At 37.4% G+C, this 21116-nt stretch overlaps 1 protein-coding gene across 3 annotated transcripts in view; it reads right to left on the reverse strand.

Moving 5' to 3' along the window:
* The window catches only part of THSD4 (thrombospondin type 1 domain containing 4), a 314820-nt gene that overhangs the window by 151288 nt on the left and 142416 nt on the right, over positions 1–21116 (reverse strand). For all 3 annotated transcript variants that reach the window (XM_061347531.1, XM_061347529.1, XM_061347530.1), the window contains exon 7: positions 9679–9815. In XM_061347531.1, coding sequence (XP_061203515.1) covers positions 9679–9815 — 137 coding nt within the window. The remainder of the gene's footprint in view (positions 1–9678; positions 9816–21116) is intronic.

The raw sequence follows: 21116 nt of genomic DNA on the forward strand, positions 1-21116 counted from the left end.
TGTTCCTAACAACATAGTACCACTTTCCATGGCTTTCATTTAATACAAGAAGACAACATTTCAAGGATATTTTAAGACTGAACAGCTCCTTAACTATTTGCTCTCAGTGCATCTATGCATGTGTGTGCAAGCACCTGCATAAAAATACATGTACACACGTAACTACTGTCTATATGTACCTTCCTCCCAAAGATTTCTTTATGTGACAAATTTGCCCATCTCAGTATATCAAAATTGTAATCTTTAACAGAAGTGCCTAAAAACATATTGGACCCTTTCCAAGCTCTAAAGTAATATTGCAACGTAGTTAAATAAAAACAAAGCCTAAATACTTAATTTCCTCCAGACCAGGTTTCCAAGACTGCCGTTCCAGTTTCCTGATTAAATAGAACGTATTTTAGAATATTCTGTTACAGTTCTTATTGGCATTTCCAATTTGCTCCCCAAAATCATCAAAACAAAATTAAGCATTTACTTACTATTTGGTTCCTCAATAAAAAACACCTTAGGTCAGACAGCATTTTGCTGCACTGTCATCACTTTCTAAAAATAATTCTTTCATTAAGACCTCTGGTTTATTGGCTCCTGATAGTTTATTATCATTTCTTAGTAGTTTTGTAGTTAATAAAAAAATCCTACAGTGCCTAAATTCCAAAGTTTCTGAAATGAGTAAATTGTGGTGAAATTTCCATCTTATCAGTAATTTTATCACAAGTGACAGTAATTATAATCTTAACAATATTAGCCTGTCATCAGCTGGCATATTAGCACTGTAAAAGAAAAGATGAACAAAGCTCTAGTACTAAATAGGCTTTCGTATTCAATTTCTGACTACTCAAAGATGAGCTCTGAAACAGCACTAGCCAACTACAAAATTGCTAACACTGCACTAGCACAGAAGGAGGTGCAATGACAAACCAGCACAGGGTTATCCAACTGCACACAAAATAAAAAAGCTGATCTCTAGACTATGGGCATCATAGGAAACAGCGTGGATGCAAACTGAAAGAGAAAGCTCAAAAAAAAAAAAAAAATCCCAATGAAAAAGAAATAATAATTCCATTTTTATTGTTTCTAGGATTGTTTTAGCACTCACCTCATAAATCCTCACACATGCAAGCTTTTGGTTTTGCCCATAAATAGCCTCCCCCCTACTTCAGGACCCCATCTGCCCCGTGACCATTGCAATCTGCTAATAAGCTGCCTCCAGCATATACACATTGCCTTCTTTTTGCAATTACCATTACTTACAGTGTTATTGCACATTCCAACCCACTGCAAATTAAACTCTACTAACGGATACTCAGCAAGCAAGCAGAAAGCACAAATAAGAATTCTCACAAAATGTTATACATATCAAGCCTACTTTAATACTGTACAACTAAGTCTTCTCCCAGCTTTTCCTTTTTTTATCATGACAAAATCATTTGTGATTGTTTACAGTGATAGTTTTCTTGCATAAACATTACCAGACAATAATAATTTCAACAGCTTCTTCATTTTTTATTTTTGTCCACAACACAACACACACCATGCAATGGAAAAGTTCCCCTATCCAGCATTTCCCTGGGACAATGGCACAAAAGTGATACAGCCCAATCCTGAACTGACTGATATATCACATCTCCTACTGAGATAAATACAACACAGAGTGCACAGGCCAAAATACCATTCAGTCTACTTGCGGCATGACTGACAATGTCTAGTTTGGGGCATCTAATCAAGGTGACAAGATCTCTTTATGCATTCTGCAGAGAGGAGTCTACAAACCTTGTTTGGGAATCCTAACCTTTCACCACAATGAGATGCTGAAAGTCAAATGGCTTGAACATTTCCAAGCTCTGATCTGTAGCATTAGAACCACAATCTGTAATGGAGAAAAAATCTGTAGCTAAAAACACAGATTAGTTTGGGTTGTTTTTTTTTTTTTTTGGTTGGTTGGGTTTTGGATTTCTGGCTTTTTTTTTTGGTGTTGGGGGGTGTTTGCTTTTTTTCCCCTCCTCTGTTTTTTTTTGGGAGGTTTTCGGGGTTTTTTTTTGTGTTAATGTTTTGTTTTTTAATGGGGTCATATATAATTTAGGAATAATTGTGAATTTTTCATCCATGCTCTAAATAAGAGAACAGGAATGAATATTTCTGTAGTCAGCCCCCTTCTTAACTTTCTCCCAATTGCTTGCTTGTCCACATGTTAAACAGATCCCTTACATCTGAGATTCAGAACATTATTTCTGCTGCAGCCCTCTTTGTTTCTTCACAAGAAAACCTAAGTACTTTGTTTCATTTTGCTACTTAACTTCAGAAGAGGAGTTTTGCATCAGCTGCACTATTCTCTCTTACAACTGCTTTCCCATCTTCCTCAAATGAATTTCAACTGGTTGAAATTTTGGAGGACATTGTTTTGGGATTTGAGAGGAGGGAGGGTTTACTTTCTGTTTGCCTATTTATTTTTTTTTTCCCCTTTGAACTGCTGTAATGTAACACAAAACAGATTTGGTTCTCTTGGTTACTTAAAAGACATTAACTATAAATTAGTTAATTCCTGCATAAGAGACATCATATAGAACACTTCCACCTCAACCATTGTAGAGAGTGCATAGTTCTTCACCAGCTTGCCCCTTTTGTGACTGCAGTACCTTGCTGCAAGCTATCTCACCACAGGCTATCATAGCTTGACTTGTTAGAATACATTAATGAATGTTCTGAAAAGGGACTGAAAAAAAAGGAACAGTTCTGAGATCCCATTTATTTTGTATTTTTATCCATACTCCGTTTTTCTTGTCTACACTTAATTTCCACATCACGGCATAAGACCAGCAATTCAGAAGAAGAAACAGTGATTGAGAGCTCAGCTTTCTTTATGAACCGCCATATGAAGGGACTGATGCTACTCAATGTATTTTAATAAACACTCTCAGCATCCTTTAAAAAATACTCATAAATACCCTCATCATATATCTCACAGTAGTATATTACTTGAAGTAGATTCTTTAAAAGCATGTTAGATGCAGAGCACGACTGTACTTGGAGGATTACTAAATTGTATGCACTGCTGTTTGTACTATGAACTCAAAACAAACATGTTTATCTCTCACTTCCTACCCAGCAAACGCTGCCAACTGTAGGCCTCAGAAAGACACTTAAAATTACTATCAACAGCTTCAAGCAAAAAGAAACTTTAAACAAGAAAGTCAAAAGAACTGTCATTAAAAAAAGATACTACATGAAAACACTGAAAAAAAGGTCTGAAAGGCAGGAACAGAGAAAAAATTGACTGGCAGAGAATTACAGAGGCTGGTTTACTCTTCAGCTGCTAGAATCACCAGCTGTCTTGGAGTCAAAAACTGAAGAAGAGAGTATATACTCAATGCTAGATGCAGAGAAAGTCAGTAGCACCCAAGAGTGATACATTATTCTGAAACTAGTTCAGAGAAAAGAATACTCAAATGTAGTAAGATTCCCTAGTTGTGTCACTTAATCATTTGAGATCATAGCATTTGCTTTCCAAACTATTTCTGTAGTGACACAACGAAGCTCAAAGTTGAGATGAATTTTCTAACACTGTTATCCGAACTATGAAAACAGATGCATACTGCAGACTAAGGATACTGTTTCCTTTTTGCTGTCTAAAAAAATTACCTAGACATTTTGATCTAAAAGAAGGAATATATTTAACTCAATTACAAGCACCAATTGACCTTAATTACACACTCCACCGATAAGCTACAGAACTTGAAATGATCAATAAAATTTTACAAGGCATTCCATTTTTTGAATACTGACGAGGACATTTTCCAAGATTGATATTTTGCCTCAGGTATTTTGACACTGGGGTTTTTTTATTATTTAAGAAAGAAGTCTGTTGAATAAGGCTTTTTGTAGCATTTTATTTTACTTTTTCCCCTGCAGCTCTGGTGAAAACACTTTAACAAACAGTAGTAACATTTTCTCCAGTACTGAAAAACTGTAAGCCAGATTTTAATGTTATTGAGCTATGTTTTGTCTTTTCTTGTTGGGGTGTAGTTCAATAAAACAATGAAATCTCACGTTGGGGTTCCAAGCACTGGAGCAGAAATGAGACTATGTACACAATTCTAACATGCAGATCTTATATAAATTCACCCTCAAATAATTAAATTTATTATTTTTTTTCATGCCTGTTTAAGGTTATTTCAGTGAGGTTTGTTCCATAACTATGCTTCACTAACTTAAACTGAATCAAGAAAAATTTGTTCCCCTGATACCGAATTTAGTTACACCATAACTGGATTAAAATGGGGGGAAATTCACAAAAAACAACAGCACTAGCAAAAATGATGTATTATATGGGCTGGATAGGTATGTTAAATGCCTTCATAAGTAACATCTGACCCTAGTAAAATCTACTGGGATATTTATAATGAGACTAAGCAGTGCAAAACTAAGATTCAGACAGCAGCTTCATGGAAGAGTTAGGAATTCCATTTGGACTATGAGGTCTTTCTCAGGACAAGAGGCTGATAGACACAGGAAGAACAACTATAGACATCAAGTACTTTCTCGTTTTGTTTGAGCATAACTGACTGTCCTGTGTTCAGCTGTTAGTGCCTGGGCTCAAACCACGACACTGACTTGAATGCTTTGCTATTCATTTCGCTATTCCCCATTATCAGATTTTACATAAGTGTTAGCTCAGTTCAAAGGCAGTAGTAAAGTTATCCTTTCAGTAACTTTTACATGCAGTGATTGCCCCTGCTGTGTATCAGCTACCAGAAGGAACTTAAATTAGGTCATGGCCAAAGATCATGTATCAAAAAAACAAAAATAAATAATATTTTAGAGTTGTTTTATAAATGAAGGAAATCAGAAAGACTTTTTAGACAGTGAAATCAGGAAACCTTACAGAGGCTTCTGCAAAGCATTAAACACAAAACTATGCAAACAAAGGGAAGAAGTAGCAAAATGAGTTATTTCTTAGCTCCCATGAACCTGTCTCTTCCATTAACACGTTAATAATGCCAGGCAGGTTTTCCCAATGAAATGCTTGGAATTAGCAAGTTATTCTGAAGAGAAGCAATGAAGAGTCCTATTTCCAACAGCCATAATGGTACATATGAAAAGGCAGAGAGATGGAGAAGACATGCTACTGTAACTATATTTTTTCACTTTGCAATGTATTTTACAGACCAATGACATTTCCTTCAACGAAGGAAAATTAAAAAAAAAAAAATCAGTAAAATGCTGATTTTTGCCTTTTTGAATGCATCTTGAAAAGGTCTTGAGCTTACAGCACAGTGTTATCAGCTACTATTGACAGAAACCAAACAAAGAACAAGCCTTGACTATTAAACTAGAGGTTTAATTTTCATTTGATTCTGAAATTCATTTCAGCATTTGAATGCCACTAGGCTCCATAGCCTAGTTCTCCACTTCCACTGAGCATATCCTGGGTGCAATATCCTGGGCAAAGTGTGGGTGACAATTTTATGCAGCATATAACTTCTTAACACAGCAGATTCCATGGTAAAAAGAACACATGTAATTCACTATTTCATGGCCCCATTTTAGGAATAAGTCAAGTAACTAGAAGCAGTTCATTACATCGGTCTCCTCAAATATACAGAGTGCTTCACACCAATCTTGATGAACAAGCACCCACAAACATTTTCTGTAATTCAGCTGAAGGACAGATACAGATATTGATGTGCCCTTGCTTCTGCTACATTAATCCAGGTATTAGGTTCTTCCTTACAACATTATTCATTAAACAAACAAACTAACTAACTAACTAAAAAACAAACCCCAACCAAACACTTTAATGCCTAAGGAATAAGGAGAAAAGCTTCACAGAATCTAGCACTGTACAGAGTATTTGATCAGGAGAACCTATAAACTAAATACAATAGAGAAAGGAGAGAGGTCTGGCTCTAACTTTAGGAAAGCACACATACACAGACAAACTGAATCCACCCCAGGCTTTTTTTTTTTTTTTTTAGAGTGTAAGCAATAAACATTACACAAGTAAGTTGAGATTCCTACAGTAAACAGATTCCTTACCCTTACAAGAACAACCACATTCCAACTCTATATTACAACATATATGAGTTAGCAGAATACCCTTAACGTACAGGAAGTACACAGTTGTCCTTACCTGTTACCCTGATCCTACAGGCACTAAGACTTCCTCAACTTAAAGCAATAATGCTACCTATAGGTCTGCTACCTGGACACAAGTGCACATCAGCAGCGTTCCAAAAGAGAGTACATTGCTTAGTCATGTTTTGCTGATGGAAATTTAGCATGCTTTGCTATGCTTCCTATAGCTGACTTAGGTTACCTCCTATGAATATTTTAAGAATTTCAACACCTGATACAATTTTCTTTTTTCAAAGGCAGGAAAAAAAAAAATAAATCTCTACTTCCAGTTACTTTGTTACTGAGTTACTTCCAGTGTACCTTTTTAAACCGCTCAGACATTCTCAGTTAACTTCAGAACTTAACTGGAAGATGAAAATAAACTACAAGGGCAAAGAAAAATTTTATATAAAAATGAAGAGACAGTTAAAATAATTGTTTCTGGTACCTTTAAAACGTATTTACAGTTGCCACACAAATGAAGTTTTATGTGAATGCCAAATAATTGTAAAGTGCGCCACTGTGTGGTAACTAACAGCTCCCCAAAATCAATTTGCTTCACAGCTCACAAACCTTTTTTCTGCCTCCAAAACTACAGTGAATCAGTGCTCACACTTCACAAAATATTGGAGAGACCTCTTCTACAGGAAGTGCTTTAGACGCATGCAAAACCACACCTGCAACATACTTCCCTATAGGTACTCTGTAAACTATAATCAAGGCAAAATTAAGAGCATTCTCCTCTCATATGTTATATATTAAAAACTGCTCAATATCCTACCTGCATTTCTCTTCTAAATTGAAAAGCTAGTGAGTAGGATCATCCCACTGGCTCCACGAGAAATATAAGGACACACTGAATTAAAACAAGCAGGAAAAACATTGCAAAACAAGGACAAACTGAGGCACACTTCTGGCTAAACAGCAAGTTGAAGAAGCCCCATTCATTCATAGGCATTCTTTAAGTTAATAGTACTCTGAAAATTTAGAGTTAGGAGAGGGGTAACAAATGTATTAAAACAACACATACTCAATAACACTGAAACATTTTCAAAGCATATAAACTAGAAATAACCACTAAAACAAGAATTTGAATAAAGAAAGTAGAACTCCACAGACTGTCAATGAAAAAGTTCGTTCGCATTCCAAACATCAGAAAGAGTATAGTTCGAATGTGCAGAAAAACGATTTTGCACAGAAATAATAAAACTGATTATCATTATTATACTTCTTGTTTCTGCACAGATAGAATGTCACCCATTCTTCCTGTTTTGCCTAGTTTCATTTTAGAATTATTTAATTGCTTTCAAAAGGAGTTGTTTCATTACAATTCAGAGTCTACATCCTGGAAGTAAGGAAATTGCTACTGGGATGCTATTTAGAGGTATTCAGAAATATGTTGTTCTGAACTTCCAGCATGGCACTGCAATAGCCACAACAATCAGGCTTTAAGAAGGACTTTTGTACATACTATTGTTTTTAAAATCTCTCTTATGCCGTTGTTCATCTTTGGTGATAAGATTAAACGATGATCTAGCTTTAAAAGGCTATTCTATCTAACATTGGTTAATGATTCAGAAAGGAGAGAATGAATTAAACATTCTGGTTTTGACATTAAAACAACTTTAATGTATTTTCAGTGTTAAGAGTGACTTCATGTTACTTGTGGTTGCCTTACGAAATGTTTTAATGATTAAAGAGTGAGAAGTGAGCAATACCTTATTTCATATATGTTTAATTTTTATTTTAGATGAAGGTAAACCTGTATTTATTACATTATTTACTGTGTTTCAAAATTATTTTTATAATTTTTATTATAGCAACATTTTCATCTTTTGTTTCTAAGAATAAGGTAAGCTGAAAATACCAACTAGAAACAATGGTCCTGGGAAAAAAACAGATTAGATTTTTCAGGCAAGGATGTTACTGTTCTGGTAATGCACCAAAAAGTCCAACAGAGGGTGACAGAGACCATAAATTCATTAGACTCTTTATATGGCTTTTAAAAAAGTAAAAATCATGTGCAGTTAAGGAAGGGCTACCTGCTACAAAGATCTCCCATAATGTTGCTCAAACACTGGAATGGGCTCAAAATTCAGCCTGGAAAAGGCTATATTCATCTGATATGGTAAGCTCTGTTCCAAGCAGGGTGTTGAAAAACACAACCTTCCCAAGTACCTTACAACCTGAGTTATTCTACAGTTCTATGAATCCTAAGTTACACATTCACAATAAGGATTCACAGCATGTTGTTTGTTAATACGCAGCTTTGGGAAGTGGCATTCTATGCAAGCAATGGGCAATTTTCAGAATTCAAACCACTTTTCTACTAGGCTGCTGAACACTGCCTTTCCCTTCTATCCCAGGCCTCCAATACAAACACATTAGCATACACTTCCGTAATTGCACAGTATTGGCAAAATACAACAGCTAGTATAGTGAATCTCTTCTTCAGTTTTCTGAGTTATAGATCAGAGTTGTAATTAAAACAAATTTCTGGCCCTTTCTGAATAGGTCTGAGGTCAAGGAAAGCCTTAAAATAATCAACTACAAAGCACAACAAAAATCAACTAAAACATACCCACAAACAAAATTCAAAGCTATGGCTTTGCTTATGCTAAGAAATACAGAACAAAAACACATATGGCATTGTCCAGATGTGCACAAGTAAGAGGAATCTGGACATGCAGAGGAAAAGGCAGTATTTGCAAGTGATTCCCTCTGGCAAACCAAATATTTAAACTGAACTTGACCTTTCACTTTAGAGTTCATGAGTCACATCTGACCCACTTCTGTTTCCTTTGCCAAAATCTACGGGAAACATTGTCCAAGCACAAAATGACCTTCCTAGGAATTTATTTATTTCACTAACCTTACACGCAAGATCACAAACTTTTTTTTTCCTAAACACTGTTAACATTTTGTTGCAGAAAGCAGAGTATTTATTCAGTATAGAGGGAATCGACACAGGAGATTGAAAAATGTCACCATAGTTGCTCCTTCTGAACCCTTCAAAAGTAAGCATTCACTGAAGTATTTTCTAAGAGAACATCACTGCTGAGTAAACAGCCAGCCATTAAGACCTGTTCCTTCAAAATGGCAAATGTGGACCAATCAGAAAAGCTGTAGTAACACCAGCTAAAAATCGATCAAAATAAACACATAACTAAATAAACCATTATTTTGCAAACTGAAAAAAAACCTGTTTCCGTTCTGGAGTTTAATCAAAGATATATTTCTCTCTTACTTAAGCTTCTAATCTTTTTATTCTGATTCTTTCCTAGAATCTCTTCCACAGAAAGCCAAATATGTAGAAAAAGCTCACTGGAAGTCACCTTGGGGCCAGAACAACTTCCATAGCTTGTTCTCAGTAGACAGAAACATGAATTGGGAAATAAAACCTGTAATAATAAAAGTTAACATTTTTCACATCTACTTTAACGAAAAAGAAAAAAGCTAGTAACATTCAAGACACCATATCACAGGTGTAGTGGTACCAACCTCTTACAGAAATTACATGTGGCATAGACAGTACACAGGCAGACTTGCCAGAGATAGTAGCCTTACCTTGCACTGCCCTGCCACGCAGATTGAAGTTCCATTCTGGTCACAGGGTGTCCCATCGATCACCTTTTCAGCTTGTCTCACATAGAATCGGTAGCCTACTGCACGGCAATTCAGCTCACACTTCTGACTTCCCTTCACTGTGCAAAGAGAAAGAAGTCCCCATTACAAAGCAGCAGCAATAGTTTTAAAAAGAAAAGGCCCAGTAATCTAAAACTAGGGATTGTGAGGAAGAAACAAACAAGCAAACTGAATGCAATGTGAATGACTACATCAAAATCAATGGTGATTAAGAAACCAACTCCAAGATCAGCATTCCAATATACCCCATGGAAATTTTAACAGTATCTCAGTTTTTAATGACAGTATTTTCCTAATTGTCCAAGAGTGTTTTTAGTCCCATAAAAATTACGGCAAATTCATTCTTCTTAAAGCATAACAACATGTTACGACATTTCATAATACCTAAGTGGCAGCAAAATTACACTGTAATCAGAAACATGCGGATAACTGGGCTCACATATAGTTCCTGGTCAGTTCACATAAAATGAGCATACTGACATTTAGCATTAAGAAACACATAAAACAAGCTAGACACAAATGTTTAAAAACTCTATTACTTCCTCTTCATTTCTACAGGTTACACTTTGGTAGCTATTCCTTAGTTCAAGAGAAAATTAAGAAAATAACATCTCTCATGAGCTCTGTTGACATGCAAGAACCAGATGGAAATCAGCCCACTGTTTTCTGGGTGAGAATAACACAGAAGACAAAAAACAGTCTCCATAAATAAATCTGTTACTTAAACAGATACAGTCTAATGCTTTACACTTAAGCTATCAAGTTTGTTAACACATGCGTGTAGTCCTCCTATTTCAAATCATCTGTCATGTTGAAATTGCACACAGTTCATTTCCCCTATTTGCCAACTGAAATAACAGTACCTTCAGTTTCTTTACAATCAAGAGTAGCACTGTTACACAGTGAGAGTGACGTACAAATAGAATTCCTTTTTGTTTTGACAATACTTTCCTTGCTGCCATAATTAAAACTTGAATTCCCCTGACCACACCAAGCTTCAGTTCATACCCTATAATGTAAATGAAACCATTTAATCTTTCAAAGATGTTATATACCTTTGCTAGCCACTAAAATATGGTATTCCCAGGATTTTCTACTGGAGTATATTTCTGAATGTTCAGCTAAGACATAAAAAATAGCCAAAACAAATAAATTCAATTATTTCAAATACATATTTAACATTTACTTTCTGTAAGAGTATCAAACTTTTCAGCTCAAATTCAGACACCCCCTGTGCAGACACAGGATTAGTGCAGATCTCCACTGCTGAATTTTGGATCTTAGATTTCCTTTTATGCAGTTATTTAATGCCACTTGTACACATCATCTACTGTGTCTGGAAATCTTTGGATAAAACCCCCAAAACCTCTACTAATTTTAAGTGAAGTCAAAGATCTGCTTTCTTAATTCCCTTTTTGCAGAGAATATGCACACCATGCTAAACTAGGAATTTTTTCCATTGGCTACTTCTTTAAAACAGATTAACTACTTTATCATTCCAAAGGTATTTCTCGCAGGTTCAATCTCCAAGTATGACAGTTAGTTTTAATGATAAGCTGAGAATTTTTCTTAGCAGCTTAGTCACTTAACACATAACTATTTCAGAATTATCAAATAAATACAATTCAGCTTCAGTGATTCATTATAACTGAAAACAACTTGTCCTTTTCTGTGTGTGAAAGTGTCCTATTTTTATAACCTGCAACACTAGCTATCAAGCAGCACCTCTGCAGCATACATTTACTTATCTTCCCATTCCCTAAAATCAAGCCAAACTAGCCATTTTGGGCTTCTGAAATGTCCTTATCTTCTATGTTGATTCCCTTTAGTTCTAAGTATCCTGAAACCTCACATTCCTGTACTCTTCCTAGTATCACACATTTGGCTTTGGTCCTTTAAAATATCTATTCCGGAAATTCTCAGACTGCCATCTAGATCCCAACTGAAGTTCTGTGCTACTCATAAAGTTGAATACTATTTCTGCTGAAGCATGGTATTCTTTCGTGGACCTACCTCTTCCTTTATTTCTGATTTGATAGGCAAGCCTACTGCTTATTAACAACCACAAGCAGGCTAAGCTTACTTGCTCTTGTTAAATATGACCCCTATTTCATAATTTCTGCTTTAGCTCTTTCTTATTAGGAAATGTTCCTGCTCATACAAAGAACACTGGCTTTAACCAGTACCCCAGAAAAAAGCTTAAATAAACAAAACTTTAACATTGTACACCAGAATAAAAGTTCATACGAGTATCTCACACTCTGGCCTTTGATATTCTGATTCTTCTAATGAGCCACTATATAAGGCACTGTCTCGGTTAGCAATGTAAAAATTACTATTCCCTAAAGACAATGTTCTCAGATACCTGAAAAAAAAATTTCACCTGAGAAAAATCTCCTAACTGAATTGCCCCTATTGAGTAAGAGGCATTTCCCATTACAGTTTTATGTAAGCACTGTGTATCTACTATGCATAAATTACAGCAGAAAAAACACATTTTAGAATTGCCTTGTAAAACAAGATACCACACTAGTAAAAGCAGTCTACTGCTTATTAACCTCAGATGTATCTTGACACCCACCTTTACCCAGTATTTTGCCACAACTCTTGAAGTTTTATGGCTTAAGCGGTAGCTAAAGCTACACTACTGGCTTGGCAAGTGGACATAAAATGTCAATTAAACAATGAGCTGTGAGGAGATTGATTCCACACAAGCAACATTTCAGTACTATGTCATATGATCCCAGACTTTACAAAAGGACCCATCTGACCTCAGAGAACAGAGTAAGGCTTCTAGGTAAAGACCTTCCAAACTATCTTGCAGCAAGAGACATTTCTACTCAGAAGTGGGCTCTTTTTAAGTGTGACACAGTTACTAAGACAGTTCACTATACAGGTTCTGTATTATATATCCTCCTAATGTATTTGCTTTTCATTCTTGCACCTACCTTAGCACAACTATGTCTTTGTGGAAATTTTCACCTTACCCTACCTTATTTAATAGCAACTTTGGGTGAAATTCAATGCTACCGCCCAGGTTCTGCCAGACTTATTCATTATTGGTTTAACTCTGTTAAATAATCCTGGTAACATGTAATTATTTTTTATTTTACAGTCTGAAAAAGTATCTAAATAAAAAAAATCATTACATTTTTTAAAATGTCCTTGTCAAAGTAGCCTTAAGTACCTCAGGGATATCCTGGGCTTGCCTAAACTGCATGAGTTGGGGTTTTCCTCAATCCTGTGTTGAAATTTACTTATGAGGAACCCGGGCAGCACAGTTCTACCACACCCCACTTCACCAGCGAGGGTACCAAGTCCTCATGTCTTATTGCAAACTGCACATCTTCTGCATCACAGAGCAGATACTGCAGCAAGAAAAAAAAAACACAAAAAAAACCCAAAACATCTACCATAAAGCAATCCTTTTACATGTCCTACCAAGACAAAAAAGTCCTGCAGATGGCCACTAATTCTGAAATCATAACCCTTCCAGAGAAACTTGAAGACTGTTGCTACCAGCAGTAACACCATTAAATAAAAAAAACAACCTGCTTTCCCTTTAATTTGTCCTATTCATTGATGTATTAAAATTCACACACAGAATATATTTTGCATTAAATGTATACTGACAAATACATGTAAAAGTGGAAAAATAAGAAATGTGATTTTCTAAAGTGCTATCTATCAAGTTCACAAAGTAAGCCATCGTCAAAATGAATGCAAGAGTGGAGGGCCAATCCATACATCAATGTACAGCTGATATTCTCTTTAGATCGATCTAATTAATCTAACTTAAATCACAATTAAATAAACACATTTCACTTCCTCTAAAGAGTCTATTTAAATGCAAATTTCAGTGCAGTAGATGTTTCATTAGAAAAACTCAACTGTGCAACCCACCCAACCATTTTTTAAAAACAAAAATAAAAGGGATTTAGAAGTTACCACATTACAGCCAATGGCTAGATTTTAAACTAGGTTTCAGCAGCATTTCAGACTAAGACCTCTTCACTGATCTGACTGAGAGTCGGCAGCACACCTCCTGGAAGCACAAAAAGCATGGGAAAAACTGTCCTCCTTCAACTAGGAAAACACAGGTTTGTAGGAGCCCATGCCATGCTCCCGGCACAAGGCACTGCCACCCTGATGCTGCGGCACCACAGGTCTGATGGGCCCGGAGCCACAGACAGGCTTTAGCTGCATCAGAGCACCCCAGGGCAGGGGAGCGAGCCCTAAATACGGTCACTTGGGCACAAACCAAAACGCATCAAGCTGCTGATGGAGGCAGCTGCTGGAGGAGGCACTGAAGCACAGGGGACGGTGAAGGAGGGCTCGCCGCGGGTACAGCCACCGCCGGGCAGCTCGCCCCCCTCCACAGCGCCGCGCCGCTCCCGCCCGCGAGGGAGCTGGCGCTCAGGTCCCCGCTCCCGCCTCACGGCCGCGCTCTGGAAAGTTCGGCCTCGCAGGGCGAGCTCCACTCGACCCGCTGACCGCCGGGTGGCGCTGGAAGTGGCGCAGAGTGGTGCTGCTCCCGCCCGGCACAGCCGCGCACCTGTGCGAGAGCTCTGCGCGGCTCTGCTCACACACAGGGCGAGATGTGGGCCCTCACTGATTTCACTGAAGTGTCAGAAATTCATGTCCTCAAAAAATACCCAGCCCATCTCTAAACACTCCGCACTTTTAAAAAGGCATTTCCATTTCGGAAACGTTCCTACTTGCAGAAGCTTTCTACCTGTTTGTGTTTCATTCAGAAGGAGTATTTCCAAATGTTAAACCTTTACTCAAAAGAAGTTCTCGAGCCAAATTAAGCACACTGCTCCTTATGCTGTGCTCAGAGGCACTCGGCAGCAGCCTTCCAAGATCATGGCTTGCAGCAGGAGCTTCAGTGCTGGTCAGAGCTGACAGCAGGAGAGAGAGGCACAGGTTCCACCTCCCACCACTTCAGAGCCCAGGTTTTCTGCCTTCCACTCAGCTCCTTTCCCCTTCTGATGTTGGGTCTTCCCTCTGCAGAAGGCATAAAAGGAATTCCCCTCCCTGAAGAGCTCCAACCTGAGCAGGGGGGCCTTCTGGACTTCAAGTCAGCTATTCCCTTCCTTCACCTTCCTCTTCCAATGTATTCTGCCATCTTCATCGACCTCTAGCCCAAGGAAGTGCAGCGGAGGGGAAAACAGACATAGTGGAATCACAGGTGAAGCTGGTGGTAGAACTGCTCAGCAGTGAGCTTGAGGAGATGCAGTGAACAGCCAGCAGGCAGCTTACCAATGCACAGAATTTCATTCTAATGATATTCGTAGGAAAAAGTGTCACAAGAAAGAGCATTCCACTGCAATACATTTGCTAAATAATGTATTCAGCTGTTCAAAGGGGAACTAAAAATAGCCACAGAACCAGAAAATGAAAAACCATACCAGGAAATAATGTGCAAATCAAAACAAAATGCAACTGATCAGTAAACTACTGACATTGCACACAACTTACTGCCCTTACAAAATGTAGTTAAGTTCCTCCTTTCAACTCCTGAGATTGCAAGCTTCTTGGAATATGTGCTGTGCCTTTCTGCATGCACACTGAACCTCCTGCCACAGACAATGCTAGCTGTAGCACTGAGTCAACAAAGCCATTTCAATTTCCCCGTGCTGTGAGGTAGGAAATAGAATGTACAAACTCTCCTTGATGGTTACTCAGTCCAAATCCTAATTTAATGTGAGATCCAGACTCCCTGTTGTTATCTATGTGGCTGTTCTAGTCTCTGCAGAACATTACAGAATGCTTTTAACATTTGTCAGTTTTTGTAAGTTTGCCTAAACATCTAAAAATAGTTAATAAGAAGCTCTGCAATTTGAGAAACATGCCTTGAGGGTGCCCATAGAGAAGTGGCATGCACACTCTTGGCAAGCAAATACCACATTCATGCTAATACCACATTATGGGATTAAGTGAATTTAAATTAGGCTTCATTCTGTATGCACACTGCCTTGTAAAGTCAAATTCAGTGTTTCTCCATTACTAGCCAAGATACACTCATCTACAATGTGTCAGAAACAATTGTTCCAGGAACAAGTTGTCTCCACATAGCTCAGTTATTTTCATGGCCTAGCTTGCCATGGACTGTAATGCAGTATTTATTCACAATAAAACCTACGAATCTGCTTTACAGGAAGTGTAATGGGACATAGCAGACACCGGAAAAACTTTCAAGAGATGTGCTAAAGTGTATCCACGTGAAATCTACTTTAGTTAAAGCTTATCAATGCTGTAGAATTTCAGCAATAGACTTGCAGGTTACTGACATTCTTGGTTATCACATAGAAGCCAACAGGACAGAGAAGGAAAGATGGTTTTGGTGAGGAGCTTGGCAAGTCTCAAGCCTCTGTATCCACTATAGTTGTTAGTAAAACTATAGTAAGCCTATAAACTGATGTCATCTAAATAAAGCTGTGGCCTCTTCCATTCAGGAGATGTAATAAGTACTGTATTCACTAAGGCAGAACTTACAGTTTTGTGAAACCAAAGTTTGTTTACATGTTTATTTTCATATGGGAAGTGCTTCGAACAAGTGTACATACAGGAAAACAAAGACAGGTCCAGTACACTACTAGGAGAAGTCTAGTCCTTTTGCATACTGCTGTGGCTGTAAGCTGACAGCTACACTGCACACTTAAGAGTGATACACTGTGCAAGACACAGACCTAAATGTGACAATTCAGTGCTAAAAAACATCAACAGTGATCACCTGTGGAACCCCAGTATGCATGATAAGTGCTGCTGTAGTACTAAATGCAGGCAACTTTGTTTATGCAGCTTCCTAAACAAGGAAGGAAAATGTGTAAGGAAATGAAAAATACCATATTCCCTACAAAGCTTTCAAGAAAACAAAACTACTTTATTTAAGGCTTCACTGTTTAGGATAATAGAATGTGTTGGCTCAGTTATTAATACTGGACCATTAGTTCAAGCTTTGCAATTTAGCAATGGAGGCTATCAGGTTCCTCACGAAAAACTGATCCTGAATCAGGTTGGTTTTCTACTGATGGCCAGTAACAAGGTTTTGAAGGGGCCAGACACAATAAAGCTTTTTACAGCAGTTACCTTTTGCCAGATTTCTAAGTAACAATATGCAAACATTTTCCAGGAAATAATTATCATGTAACTACACTTGCTCTTTCCAGCAGAAATACTGATGTGGTGTGTTTTATTTGAGTCTCTTTTGAAACTTTGTCCTTATTAGGCTTGGGAACATCTCTTGACAATAACCAGAAAGAGTTATGTTTATTTTTTACTTTGTCCCTTTCAATTTTCTTAACTTCTTATAAATTTTTATTATTTTGGCTCATATTATCCCCCCCCCAAAAAAAAAAAAAAACCCCAAATCATTTTCCATTCTTCATTCCAGTGAATAAGGAACACTTACTTTTTTGTTTTGTTGATGTTTATTACTTCATGTTCATTACTTCATAGATACTTAAAATATTTTCTGCCCTGGGGTTCAGATGTTGTTGCTTTGATTACAGCTTTTACAGGCATTGGTGAAATCCTACAAACATGATTACAGAGCCATAATCAAATAAAGCATCTATCAACAATTGTGCCTGCTTCAAATCCCTGCATATTGCAAGGTAGACAGTCTTTCCCAATTGAGGGTATTTCTGTATCCTCTGATCACTGTGGAAGTCTAGTCAAAAACCCTTTGGGAAACCACAACATAACTCTCAATTCCTTGCCTTTGCTGTTTCTTTGTTAATAATGATTTTCTTCAACTGGTGCTCAAAACTGAGTTTTTCATTTGAAGTTTAAATAAATACATATACATTTGTCTAAAAAATCTTCAAGATATGTTCACTCATAACAATTTAAACTGTAGATGTCAATGTGCTGTTGGCCTCAGTTCAGTGAGGCACTTAATCAGGTAGCTTATATGAGTACCTGGATACTGCTGGCTTCAGTAGAATTGCCAAAGTTATATGTTTAATAGTAGCTCAAGGCCAGTACCCCTTTAAATCCACCAAACCATTTCCTAAACATGCCTGTTTTCACATCAGCCTTTCCCTCAGGCAGTCAGAATGCCAGGCTGCCATTTGTCAGTCGCTGAAGACACTGGCCGCTGGATGTCTCTACTGCTCTGTGCGAACGCAGATTAAAGGTCTTTGTCAGAGAGAAAAAGTTTTTTAAAAGGCACTTAATGTGTATTTACAAGCCATCACTCACAGTTTGCATATAGCTCACAGTAGCCGCACTGACTTGCACTCTCTGGCACTTCAAACAGCCAGGAGATGGCACTTTCATTCAAGCCATCGCTCACACTTCGCATGAAGTGCGCAGCAGCCGCACTGACTTGCACTTTCTGGCCCTCACAACAGCAAGGAGGTAGCAGTTTCATGTAGACTTCACTTCTGCTGAAGCTTTGAGTAACAGCTCCCAGTACGTGCGATCATAATTATGAAAATGTTGCTAGATAAGTACAAGAAAACAAAAGAGAAGTTGCTTAAGTTCAAAACTTTTTGCTTCCCCTTAAATCCAGCAACAGCTAGAATTTTATCAGTAAAACCCTCACAATATGATGGGTGAAAAAGAGTCCAAAATACCAAACACAGGTGATTCTAATGGGTAGGGAAGTTTTCTCCTCACCGTTTTATTCTTTTGCTCCAATAACTGGCTAATTCATGTAAATCTGATGAAATCAATCACTTACAAACTGTATGCCTTGACATCCCCTAGAAACAGTTTGAAAAACATAGGCTATTAGGATTTCATGAAAGATGGCTTCTCTTGCAGGGATATTATACAGAATTTATTAAAAATAAAAATATTTTGGGAGCATATTATTAAAGCCAAAACTATAGAAAAAAAATTACATCAAATCCATATGATCTCATCCTCCAGCCTTTTCCTTCTTTTTTATTCTGGCACTAATCAGAGAAGAAAACCTGCTACATGCAGCGCAATTTCTCATCTGGAAAATACCATCATGTTCTCCATCCCATGAAGTGCTGACCACTTCCTGAGGGAGGCTGAGAGCTATCAGTCCCAACTGCTATTAGCTTGGGGTGTTCTGAAAGAGCTTGAAACTGCTTTCTGTCTGTCTTAAAATCTAAAAGAGCTATGTAGTTCTGTTTGACTCTTAAAATTTAACTGGCCTCTGAAATCTCAGCTTGCATCCACATCTGTATCTTGAAATATGATTCTATCTCCATCAGCAGACTAATAGCTGACAATAATGTAAAATCGTTGTATAAAATCAATGCTTTGGCAACAGTAGTTAATATACCTCCAAATTCTGCCTTCAGACTTTCCACAGAGTGCATGGCCATTTTTATTCAAATCAATTCTACTGAAGAAGGAGTTCATGTCACACTTCAGAATAATAAATGCCAAAGGTAGATGGGAAGAAAGGAGATTCAAGTTCGGGCTTGTGAAACCCCCAGCAAGATTCCAGACAAAAGCTTTCTTTCAGTCACCTCTTAAGGGAGTATGTTTATGCTCAGAAAGTTAAATGCCTTAGAAGTCTCTATCTTATTAAAAAATGAACTCAGTATTTGAACACTAAAGATACCCAAAGTAATGCTTTTCATTAAAATATCATTAATGTAATATACAGATATCTAGTATTTAATAAAACTAACAAGGATCCACAAAAAGTCTTAGCTCATGTTTGTGTACCATTGGAGTTTTCATGTAAACTAATGGCATGCTTTCACATATGTAAGTTACTCCTCACTCGAGTGCATCCTAAACTTTGTCATGAAGATTAAAAATTACCAAGCAACCAAATGTGCCAGCAGTGGGAGGAGGGAACACAGTGCTGCTGTTTCTTGCTATCAAGCTCCTGTACAGACTGAGACAGCTTTTCAATTCCTTTTGTTGCATGACCAGCAACAAATCTTTCTTAAACCAAACTTGCTCTGAAAAGTACAGCTTGCATTAAAGTCACAATGCTTCCTGAAGTTATGCTTCTATGAGCTGGGGGGAGGAAGAAATCCAACATTTTATCTTTAAAAAATAGAACTGTATCATCATTTCTTACAAGAAATGATTACACAGTATATTTTTTAAATCTTTGTATAATCTTCTTTCATTTTACTTTAATTACATGACTCAATAATAATAATAATACACTATTTTTATTTATATTTTAGTTTCTTTAAACAGACTGAATTTGCCAAGACTTCCCCGACAAATAATTCTGAATCATAATAAAGCATAATAACCCTTATCATTCCCTGCCTCTTTATCCATGCTTTCTCCAGAAAAAGTGACTCTGGAACACGTCTTTTTTCCACAAATCCAGATTGTGGACTGATTAACAGATTGCAGATCATTTCGTATCTCTCTGGCTGATAACCTTGTCATTTACAGTTTTCAGTGCTGACATGAACATAGCAGCTTTGATGAATACAAACTTAAAATCCACTACCTGTGTCTGTATAAACTAAATGAACACAGAGCAGATTTACAGAATCTGCAAATAAGCCACCTTTTAAAAATCACAGTTATTACAAGTTTGCTTTATCAAACATTGTTCTTTCCTTCAGAAGCAAACTGTAGATAAAATAAAGTTTTGTGAAAAGCTCCAGCACCTAGACAAGACGAGACAGTCGTTACTGAGAAAGGATGGTATGTGGATTCTTTAATGGTATGCATCTGTCTGTGCCAATGAAATCAAGGTCTAAAGGGAAAAACACAGAAGGAGGTTCAAGGGTGAGGGGGAGAGTTGGTGTGCAGACCCAGTAAATCAACCTGATCTAATAGTCTCAGTTTCAGAATCTATGAAAAAGCACTCATATTATTTTGGTTCTCTGTGATGCCCCATTACATTGATGCGAAGCTACAGATACCACAGCGTCCTGAACCAAACATGGAGTAAATGTATTGCTATTATACCATCACCTGTGTGTAAATTAATGCAAATATATCTTACATTCAGCCGAGCTGTTTTCCTGCTGCCAAGCAGGCAAGATCTGAGATTCCTATTTTCAGAGCTAAGGAGAGAAGCTGTAACTTGGGCTACATAGGAAAGCTTTGTAACTAAAAGAAAGCACCTACTTTTATACTCTTTATACACAGGATCCTTAGCACGTGTACATATCAATGGGCAAAGCTAGAGAGGAGACTAAACCTCTTTTTTTAACGGCTTGTAACTGAAGGTTCTTTGTTCTGGGACACCACCAAGAAATTACAACCTGAGGAGCCACTGGAGAAAGAATATCAGAAACGAACAGCATCTAAAAGTCAGCCCCATATTGACCGTCACTGCCCCTTAGGAAATATTTGTCACTATGTTCTGACTGAGCCTTATAGACTTAAGGACTGACTTGAGTAAATTACTATTATGGGGTGATGAATGCTTCTGAAATACTAGA

This window comes from Neopsephotus bourkii, unplaced genomic scaffold (genome assembly GCF_033783945.1).
Source record: "Neopsephotus bourkii isolate Nb327-2 ecotype Australia unplaced genomic scaffold, CSIRO-AGI_Nbou_v1 NB_318, whole genome shotgun sequence".
Taxonomy (NCBI): domain Eukaryota; kingdom Metazoa; phylum Chordata; class Aves; order Psittaciformes; family Psittacidae; genus Neopsephotus; species Neopsephotus bourkii.